Genomic DNA, 11,767 nt, shown 5'->3' with positions numbered 1-11,767 from the left:
AAAGTCTATCCTTTATTGTCACAGTATCACTTATTCGACTGTTAGAGGGAACACAATCCAACTAATTGCGCATCTAGATGTTTTCTTAGGTTCAAATAGTCCCAACTCATGAGAGATCCTGTAAGAGAGATCCTATATGTCTTGTTGTCCGGCACATTGTCTCCAGCACCGGTCGACAACAAACGATTTACACACATGTAAATATAAAAAACACGTTTGTTTTGTTGTTGTTGTTGTTTTTTTTTTCTTCTTTCTTTTGATAGGATCAGCTAGGTTAGAGTGCTCTTAAGCATTTCCATAATCGTTCTAAATGTGGATCATTGTTTTTATGACGTACGCTAGACAGCACAATGCTTGGACTATAAGAAACCTAGTCGGGAAATATGTGAATTATTCTTAAACATAACAGACACAATGCAACTGATAAATCCCTTTTCTGACCTCTTATTAGAAAAAAAAAAGATTTAACAACAAGCATTGACATGTTTTGTTTTGTAAACAAATGGCTGTGTTGAAATTAAGATGCACCAATCACCGATAATTTGAATTAGACAGATTAGACTGATTAGAGTCATATACGAGTAGGGATCTATCCATTGGATTCGACTTGCAGTATTAAAACTTTCTACACAATCTATGATGTTTGGTACAGTATGTTTCAAAATATTACAAACCAGTGATATAGCTGTACATCATTTACATAAGGTACAGTATATGGCTCTAGGTATGATTTTTCTTGTTTTCCCCGTCAATTTCGAGTATGGCCAAAAGAATACCGACTTACCGTCTTCCCCGTAGGATTCGACGTTTCGCGGAATTGACGTATCGTTGTAAAGTATGCAAGTAAATGTTATCTGATTTGTTTCATTTGATTTTCTTAACCTTTTTTAACATTGTTACCACACTGTACGACCAAGAAATTCACCAATATGTTAAAAAGAACTACGGTCACTAAGGGTCACTTTTTTCCAGATATTTACATGTATACAGCAGATGTGGCAGCCGTAAAACGTTGCCCCGTACTTTCTTCAGTGTTGTTATATTTTTCTGGTCTTTCGCGATCATTGATTCCAGCACTTTTAAGTGTTGAAACCTGAGTACCGCTCATGCCACTGCTAGGGGACGTGACGGATGTTGCATTGCATTTTTTTTTCATAATCCCTCATGTGCAGCCTCATTCAAACCAAGTCTTAGTTTTCATTTTATTTTGCTGATTTTAAAGCTTCCGAGAGATCACTTTTTCCAGATATGTGTTGCTTCTTATTATTTACTTTCAAGCAATCATTTAGAATAAATTCAAATGTGAAGTGTATGTTTTTAACAAGTAAAGGATTAAAAATGGCACCATGCATAAGAAAGAACAATTTTAGAAAAGTAGGGTTAACAAAGATTATTATGGCATGCTTAACTTTGACATAATGGTCTATTTTATTATGGCATGCTTAACTTTGACATATTGGTCGATTTGCTTTACTATTAGGTGCAAACGGCTTTACTATTAGGTGCAAACGGAATATATTAAGGAAAGGTTAAACGCAGGAGTCGATAGGGTCTACAACTTTAACCCAACAAGTGATTTCTTTATTATGCATGTAACAGTATGTGAGTAGAATGGTAGTAGGTGGAACTTAAGTTTTTTGTTTCTTAGAGCTTTTAGAGATCGGAACAAAAGAAAAAACATAGAATGTTTATGTGGAATTTTTATTTAATGATGACATTTAGCAAAATATTAGTGTCAATGTTTGCACTGTTTTCCTCCATACCTAGGAGCTGGACAAGAACATGTTGATCGCATCTTAGCGTTATAGTTTGATGGACTATAACCACCATTGTATATACATGTCATGCTAGTAACTTGTTCTATACACCAACCGCCATGTACTACAAAACAAATGAAGCATTCAGCAAGCTTTATTTTTAATATCAGATACATTAAACAATAATTAACTATAAACTATTAAAAATTAGACAATACAGGTATCTAGCTGCATGTTTTGCCTCCATTCGACGGAGAAGGACACCCGCAAGATGTTCGCTCATAGCCAGAGCCGTCTATTCTGTACCCGTTGTAGTGACTCGTGTATGAGCATTTATATACATTCTTCCAGCACCATTCCCCGTCGACTGGAATAAGTGTACATTAACAGTAATTACTAAAAGGCACACTGTCATGTTTCTGTCTTTGATTTACTGTATAAGTGGATACTTATGCGTCACAGAAATTTTGCGGATGTCAAAATGTGGACTTTTGCGTGCGGAAATATTTGCGAAAGTATGATTTCTTAAATTCTAGTATTATCTACGCAAAATGCAATCGGACGTCGGATATTGAAAAAAGCCTTATACATATGTCCTCCTGTCCATGTTCATATCCTATATATTGTCAGTCATGAATCTTGAAAATTTTGCATAACTTGAGTTTAGGTCCTAACAATAACGTGAAAACAACGGGCAGGAAAACCACGTGTGATCAATTTCCAAACTTCAATTGCATGTCATTGATTGCAATATACGATTCATAGAGATACATTATAAAGTAAACGATTCTTTTAAGTTTAGAACCTTTAAATGTCTCTGCTTTATGATATAAAATAAATAAATGTCATTGTGTTCTGATCATTATGGGAATGTCCTTTTCAGATGAAATTGTTCAGGGAAAATGTGTATTACACATTACAATGTGGTAACAGATGGTGACAATTTCGGTGCAGACTTCAGATTAAAAAAAAAAACAATTAATGTTTGCCTCTTTTTGGGAGAAAAATTAATACCACACAGTCTTACTAAGGGTCAAATATGAATTTATTTTCACATTTATTTAAGCCATTTTCCATATTTTAATAGTTTAAAAGTTGTCTAGATAGAACCACAAGAACTTCTATAAAATAAGTTACGTCCAACGCAGTAAGCGTGCCTCAAAAATGTTTGCATTTCGGTGTTGTACCCTTCTCAATTTCGGTATCATTTTGTGAATTTATATAAGTAAGGTATTAACTAATGTCACCTGGACAAGGCTGCTCTGAACATTCCTCAATTTCCAAATCATTGCCGGTACAATTCATGCCACCATGTTGAGGTGCCGGGTTTATGCATTGCCTGTGCCGGGTATGTGTTCCATTTTCACAAGTAACAGAGCAATTTCCCCATTCGCTCCAGTCTGACCATTGGCCGTTCACTACAATTTAAGAACAATTTTATCAAGAGCTTCCTCAGCTACAATTCAATCATACGATATGGAATTATATAATACAGTTCATTCATTTTCATTTTTAATATCTAATAAGTACATGTGAAATATATTAATTAAAATAAACTCAAATATGTATGCGACATGTTGTAACCTCGTCCATATATTATATTTTTCATCACATTACCTCAACTTGCAAACAATTATAATAAGCTAAATTAATTATCTTATCGTGCAGATATTTCAACTTGCCTAACCGCAATAAGTCTATAGTTTTATTGTTCCATTTCAATATTATAATAAGTTCACTGTTACATTATCAAGCCTGTCGGTACTTATATTTATTTACTTGTCAATATTTCAGCTTATCCATATCTTGACATTCCAACATCTTAGCCTGCCTATATAATCTAAACTTTCTAAAAGCAATGTTCTCTCCGTAAATAAAATGTCTTATATCTTAATTTACCAATATATCAGTTCAACAAAGTATTGACAATACCATGCATACATTTATTCTTAATTAGTTTTTAAACTTGCTCATATTTTATGTAATTGAGAACATCATTTACAACAAAGGTAGACTTTACCTGCACATGGTTCAATGCTACAGTTTCTCATTTCATTTCCCGTTCCTACACACGTCTGGTTACTCGCAGCGTCAAGCTGATGTATGCATATTCGATATCTTACAGAAGTTCCGTCGTCACATGACTGGGAACATACTGACCATTCTCCCCATTCTGACCAACCGTAATGCCCTAAAATATTATAAGATAATATTATTTCATCCGATTAAAAAAATATGTATTTGCGCCTACAGTAACAAATGTAATGCATAATAAAATGTGAATGCACAGCTTAACAAGGCAAAAGCGATTAGCAAAAATTTCAGCCGAAGACAAAGCCATGCCACACAAGACCTCCAGGAGGGCACACAGATCGGCACCGAACACAAATTAGGAAATGGTACAGGGACTGAGCAGGGCTAGGAATAAATCTTATGGATTTGTTTTTTCATTGTTTCAATCTATGATTTTAAAATAATCAATTATAGTGATTTAGTATTTTATAAAAGACGAAATACTACTTTTTTAATTTCAATACTTTTATGACACATAATTACACATTTAGTGCTACAATCTGCAGGAGATAAACATGCCCTAAAACCATAATTTCAACGTTTTCTTTTAACACTTTCATGTCAAATGACGTACACAGCTTAATGTAACACCATTGCCGCTTAATATCGGAACAGCCACTAAATGTTGCACCATAGCAGTTTAATGTCGCAACATTCGCTTAATGTGGCGCCATTGCCGTTTTATGTCGTTACAGCCATTTATGTCGCACCTCTATCACAACATGTCGCAACAGTCGCTATTTATCGCACCATTGCTGTTAAATGTAGCAACAACAGCTTAATGTCGAACCATTGTCCATTAATGTCGCAACAGTCGTTTAATGTTGCAAACCGTTTGCCTTTAAATGTCTCAAAGGTAACGTTAAATGTAACATATTTTTCCGCTATCTTCAAATGTCAAAAACTACAGTGAAATGTTGTAAGATGTTAATCAATATTGATCTAATATGTACTAGTTTATTATCAATTTAAAAGGTTTTTTACTTTATTACAATGAATTTAATGTTCTGTATAATGATGGCTACCGATATACTTTAAGGGAAAGTATTATTGGTCTCATGAAAGTCATTATTTTCAATTAACGGCTATTATTTATGCTTAAGAGCTCCATCGTTAAAACATTATCAAACATATATTTGGCATGTCTAAAGAATTAAATAAATATGGATTCTGAGGCGTAATGTTACTATTTACTGCATAGTTTATAATAATTGAGACTATTTTAAGTCGTTCTGGCTGGAGGTATATGGTTGTCATGTCACATGTATGACGATTTGATTGTTTGTCTGTTTGTTTCATTGTACGCCTTTTCCCAACAGTATTTCAGTCATATAGGCGGGTAGTTTCCTAACCATCGTTCCTGGGGAGTTTCACCAGTACTGGACTACCATCCTCCGCGCATCTCCCGGGGATCGAACCCACGCCAGAGAGGTAACTGGATTAGAAGTCATCGACTCTAACCCCTCAACCACAAGGCGGTATGTATGACGAAGCCTTTAGCTAATTATAGTGTCCATACATACATCAAATTCTTTAAGGGCCTCCGTTACCTAATGAGTACAGTTGTTACATGTATTTTGGTGCCTATATTTCTATTCTATTTTAGACTTAGGATCAGTTGACTTTGTAAATCAAAGTAGATGAAGATCCAGTCATATAGTTCCTTTTCCACCGTTTACGTACTTCGCACAAACAGGCAACAGTTTTTAAATTCTCGATCTGTGTTTTTGACTTAAACATATTTCCTTTCTTTAAATATTTGTTCTAAACTTAATTTGCCAATGTATGACATGATTACAACCGGTCCAAAGAGAGTGGCCTTGAGAGAAATATGCGAAGAAGTTATTCAATGGGGGTTGATCTAAAAATGACATGAATTGAATAATAACAATTTGAAATAATAAAACATAAACTATATGATGTAGTCTGGAAAATTAAATGCAATTATTTTTCAAATAGAAAGACACTGATGCCATTTAGGTTGAATACAAGACTTTACAAATAGTCGAAATGTTCTTAAAAGAACTCAAAGTAGTATATGTTACAACATAATAATAATTTTAAGATACAAACACATAGTAGATGGACGAAAGTATGATTTGGTACAGTTGAAAGGCGTGTTTATACACAGCAAAAAACTTAAAAGATGAGTAGTTTTGTACATGCAAACTAGAACATAAATCAATCGCGTTAAACCTTACCGATTTCATGTGAAACAAAAAGAATGTTAAACAGCGAATGTAGTCTTCAGTAGGCAGTTGCACTGAATCAATCGTTTATATCACTTAGTTACTTTATAATGACGAATATGAATAATTTAAAATAATGCCATTAGGGACCTTGAGTTTAACATGATATTTAACGGCATTGCAACATAGAACGGCACAGCAGACATTTACATACCACACATTCCACATGATGCGGGGCAAAGGTTATCGACGTCGGCTATTGCTTTGCATGCTTCTTTATTGAGTGAACCAAAAGCAGCACAGGCTGTTGGATTGAAATCGATGCACGTCCTCTCATCTCTAAGTAGATGTAAGTCATAAATGTGGTCATCTGATACTGAAATGAAAGCGTATACTTTACGAAATTATAAAATATCATGCACATGTAACCAATGCTAATTCGTGTAATTAACACAGAGTACGGGTAATAATTTTCTGAAATTTTATAGCAATTATTTGTTGTTGTTTTATTTTTTTTATGGCATTTGTTTCAATATTTGCACCGCTTCAAAATCAAGGAAATTAATGAAATCTACAAAGCCAAAATAATCAACCTTTGCATATACATTTTTATATATTAGCTTTAGCTAAAACTTATTTTTGAATTGTGCAATTTTTGCATGCCATTCATAGTATCATTTGAACTGAAAAGACAAAATATGTAATGATCTTTGTTGTACCTACCTGAAATTCGCTGACTCCCACAAGATTTAAAATTACAGTGATCTTCCGAGCAACACAATGAACAAGAACTATCTGTACCATCAGAACGTTTTCCTACAAAGGCCGGAGAAGGGGATGATTGTTTCGGCGCAGCAGAGCAGTGCTTGAAATTTAACAGAAAAGTCAAATAGAAGAACAGTTTGAGTATATGTGTTTCTTTTGAAGTAGAAAGCACAGCATTAATGTCTTTGACTTTGAAATAAGGAGTAAAGGAATACCTAAAGTAAGCTCAAAATTGCATGTGATAATGTTGCAGACTAGTTTTTTTTGTCCCTGTTCATGGACAGTACTTGAAAGTGAAAGCTACTTTTCACGCCCCCAACCAGCAACGGCTTAAGCAGAATTCAACACTTAAACAATGTTATGGTGCAATGTGCCATTGTTAATTTAGAAAAATCCGAGTTTCGTTGACACTTTATCAATAATATTAGATCTGTGCATCCGTGCATTTGTAAATAATCTATTAATGCTGTCATAAGCATTTGTTATTTAATGAATGTATTAATTGTTTATAAGATAATATACAAATAACGTTGATTAATTATAATAACATATCAGCTACCTGCAAATTCATACAACCAAGTCTGTATCTAGTGTTGCCATAGATAACAACTTTTCGGATGAAGCACATCTATAAACATAACGATATTGTATTTAATATGGATGAAGCACATGATTAAAAAATAGCGTATATTTTCAGTTCAGCTTAATTTAATTTTTATTATTCAAGAAGAAATAGATATCCGAAGATGTATTCATACAAAGGTGATTATGGAACATTCAATGCATTTAATAGAACAGAACAGAACATGAATTATATTTTTAACTTAAGCATTTTGCTCCTCGTCCTTAACATGATTGTGTCAAAGTCAAACGATGTAATGGTACAAAACAATATTAAAAATAGCAATACCTGTTGTACATATGACAAAAGAAGGTATAGAATATAAATCAGTATCATTTAACATGAAGTTCTTGACGTACATGAAAATAAATTGAACATTGTTTATTTAACATTTATTGCAACAGATCATGCCTAATTTCTAAAGATAGATATGATAGATATTTTTATTGTCGTGTGTTTTGTGTGTGAGCCTGCTTTAAGCTGCTGTTTTAGTAAGACCTATCTTTTCTTGCATTTTTCGGCCCTTTGCAATGATTTTACAGAATAATCAATATAATTATTTCTGAATCAAATTTCCTGTTCAATACAGACTATACACACAAAAGTCTGTAAAAATAATAATAAGATTTAACTTTTTATGCCTTGTTAATTTAATTTAAGGATACCAGAAAGTAATGAATAACTTTAATGAAATAAAATGTTTACACATACTAGGATGTAGCCGAGGATTTTTCTTCTTTAACTACCCTTTATTGTATAAATTAAAGGAAAAAAAAACGGCAGTGGAGTTTTTTTACGACGATGCGATACTACTTTATTGAAGATGAATAATGTAAATTCACTCAAAGAACTTTTTAATACGATTCCATCAAAAAACATAATTGATTATTTAAAAGAGATAAATTTGTATTCTAGGATCTAATTGGCTCATTTCTATTGTCATTTACAATGTTTTCCAATATATTTGAAGCCTATTATAGCATTCGGCACGATATGGCCAGTTATGTGTTGACGTGCCGTAAAAATCCAAACAAACAAACAAACAAAAGGTATCTATAATTGTAAAAAGTGCATAATTGTGTTCTTTCTTTACTTTAACCTTTAATAACAATATCTGAGATATTGCTTATTTGAATTTTGATATGTATTTAAGAGGATTATTGTTAAGGCATTGCGTTTATCAAACATGTCAAAATATCATAATGACATTAATAGTATAAATTTGAATACGTCTTGTTAGTTGATATTGAATTGAATGTTCAAAAACCATATTTCCTTGAAACAACACATAGCAGCACACACAGTTCATCCCATCAGGTGCTGTCAGCGCTTTGATTCTTAATTGTAAGAAATTGTAAAAAAGATAGTTTACCTCATCGCTCTGACATTGTACAAGGTTTTTGCATTGAGCAGGATCATCAATCAAATCACAGGACAAACATCGCGGTGGTCGAGATATGTTGCCTCTTGGAGATACTGATAAACAATCATAAGCGGTATTAGAATGTCAATCCTCCAGTAATGCAAAAGAGAGGAAGATAAGCATAGATAATTTTGAAAGTTATTTAAGATGGCTCAATATGTTTGCGGTCATGATAAATGCACATTTAATGTTTTTCAAGAAATAGCTTTGTAGTTTAAATCCAAAATTTATAATTTATGGTATACAACCTGGAAGTTGACAGTTGTCTAAGTTACACAGATCTTCATTGCACACTTCTGAACAAAATGTTTGACTTCTTTGACCAACTGGTACCTTAAATGTTAAATGTTTAATTTTAATTGCGATAAATTAGTTTTAATGGCCTAGAACTTCATTTTAAATGCCGACTAAGTATTAAAGTGGTAATGCATGCATGTACAAGCTTGCAAATGCATACACTTTGATTTGGATCTATTTAAATTGCTTATTCGTTATATCAGCACGCAGTCTGTTTTAAATGAAAAATAAGTTCGCTTATACGTTTGTTTTTTTTTTGTTTTTTTTTTTTTTGTTTTTTTTTTAATGATGTAGCTTAGTGGCTTAGGTGGCAGCTATAAGTAAATGTTCCTATGTCATTAAATAACGAGGCGAATCACGAATTGACACTTGTCAGTGAAATGAATATCAGGACATTTGAATAGCAAGAAAATGGAGCTGGATTTCTTGTAATTCATATGGATTTCTAAATACAAACGAGTTATACAAGTTTGAATAAAAGAAAGAGCATCGAAACACGTGGCTATTTGATTTGTACGAAGCGGAACAACCCTGAGTATTAATCAGATTCCCGAGTATTATCATGATGTTCTTTCTCTTTTGCATTAAAGGCAAAAACTAGTTCCCTGTCGTAACAATATTTAACGCCAGAAAAAAATGTTAGCGATATACCAGCATCTAAATATGACTTTTTGTCTCTGTCTTTGTAAGAAGTAAACTCCTGCAAAACAAGTAGCCAATCAACGACAGTGAGTGCTGATTACAAATACGTGCACTTTAGTTAACGCACTTTGCATGTTTTTGTATTCGATTTAACTCTTACACATATTTCAATGGTAAAGTCTCCAAACTATGATACGATTGTATTTTACCCTGATGCATTTTAAAAGTGATCTCCGATATATAAAACAAATGTATTTAAACGCTTACCATGTCATATGTGCATCCAGCTGTGTAGAGAACACTTCCATTGATAAAACCATCCGCCCTTGTGAAACATTCCTTAAAGTGTGTGTAATAAAAAAATCCATAATTTTGATTATCACATTGCCCTGTCTCTTTGAACAACCCCGTAACAATCGTATAGCACGACCTTGCACCATTCTGATGTGACATTAGTTGCTTTTACATTTATAGCGTAAAGACGCACTAAATGTAAGCGTAATACTACACAAGTGTCAATTGAAAGTGGAAATATTTCGTGTTAATAGCTCTTATATGGATATGTGATGAACAGAATATTATATATATTCAACTCGTTCAATAAATTCAGTATTGAATCTCCACTCATTTATGACTTAATATGAATAAAACTTTAAAAATGTTTTCTGTTTTGATATCTTTGTTGCTATTATTTAAATCCATATAATCCTTTTTTCATGTTTGTTTTCAATTGATTTTAAGAATATGATGTCAGAACAAAAAGGCTTCATACGTTTCAATTATCTATCAAAGTTTGTTAAACGAAACTTGTCCGAAGGTTATTGCCAAAGGTAAATATCTTGAAAAACGTGATCACTCGGAAGCATTAAAATCACCAAAATTACATGAAAAATGCAGACTTTTGATGCACAATCGCTCCTTTTTGAAGGTGAAAGCTTAATTATATAATAAAGAGACTCTTGCTTTCTATTATTTAATTCTTTATGAGGTGGCATTACGTGATTTTTAATTACAACTAACACTTTGTAAAACATAATGCTTTGATGTCTCAACACAATTACGACAATGACCTTTCAATGTCCATAAAGGACATATACATACACTAAAAGATATATAAAGATCGATGGAAAAGTGAAAACGTAAGCAAACCTCCCTGCCAGTACACTCCACTGCATTCATGCAATCCTCACTGGTTCTAATATCATTACAAGAATAGCAAAGCAACCCACTGGAACCTTAAAAAAATGTGTCATTAATTTATTTTGATTATGAAACTCGTGTATCTGAAGCTATTGTTACATTCACAAAGGTATTGTTTTAAAGCCATCACAAATGGATCAATTCACAGATTTTGTAACGTATTTCAAAGTACAGTAAAGTGTACTAACTGTTACTATTATTAAGGATATTAAAGGTAACAACTGATATTCAATACAATTCATAACTTACCTGTTATGCTACACAATATCGCAATCAATTGAATTTTGTCTGAAAAACAAGTTTTGTAAATTGTACGCAACTATATTATGATGTATGTTAGCATTTTTATTGTAACCAAAGCATCGCAGGAAAAGATATACTTATATCTGCTTAAATTATTGACATAAAATAGAGAAGTGGAAAAAATAGTCAACAAATAAATCTTAAATTTATGACATGTTATGCTTAACAGGCCATTCATTGTAAAATTTCAAACAATGGATATCCGATGACCTGACTGGGAGATAAAGAGTTAGATAAAGTCGACGAATACTTTCATGATCTTTTATTGTCATCATTATAACTTATAACCCTAAAAACACAAAAAAATAAATGATGGCGCAATGTGAAAAGGAGCTTACTTGTCTAAATAAGCTGACGTTTAAATGAATATAAGACTTTTTAAGGAAACAAGCAGCATTTAAAAGAAAGACTTACTGAAAGCGGCCATTATTTTTTCCGTTTTCGTTGTATAAAATTGCTAACAATGACGGACTTATCAGATTAAGGACAAGAAAAT

At 32.7% G+C, this 11,767-nt stretch overlaps 1 protein-coding gene across 2 annotated transcripts; it reads right to left on the bottom strand.

Moving 5' to 3' along the window:
* Positions 1-1,698: 1,698 nt before the first annotated feature.
* On the bottom strand, positions 1,699-11,767 carry LOC132759819 (hemicentin-1-like). 2 transcript variants are annotated; one of them, XM_060751675.1, is made up of 12 exons: positions 11,686-11,767; positions 11,218-11,256; positions 10,918-11,003; positions 10,036-10,107; positions 9,078-9,162; positions 8,779-8,882; positions 7,344-7,412; positions 6,743-6,884; positions 6,234-6,395; positions 3,778-3,948; positions 3,005-3,175; positions 1,699-1,881 (listed from the first exon to the last, which is right to left on the bottom strand). In XM_060751675.1, exons 1-12 carry the CDS (start codon positions 11,696-11,698, stop codon positions 1,736-1,738), a joined length of 1,260 nt encoding a protein of 419 aa, XP_060607658.1. In that variant the 5' UTR covers positions 11,699-11,767; the 3' UTR covers positions 1,699-1,735. The 2 variants fall into 2 exon arrangements, with proteins under 2 accessions (XP_060607658.1, XP_060607659.1); XM_060751676.1 differs by lacking the exon at positions 1,699-1,881 and adding an exon at positions 1,894-2,124.

This window comes from Ruditapes philippinarum, unplaced genomic scaffold (genome assembly GCF_026571515.1).
Source record: "Ruditapes philippinarum isolate M1 unplaced genomic scaffold, ASM2657151v2 ctg2736_1_1_1_1, whole genome shotgun sequence".
Classification (NCBI taxonomy): Eukaryota; Metazoa; Mollusca; class Bivalvia; order Venerida; family Veneridae; genus Ruditapes; species Ruditapes philippinarum.
Note: the sequence above shows the minus strand (reverse complement) of the source record. Positions and strands in the feature narration are given on the sequence as shown.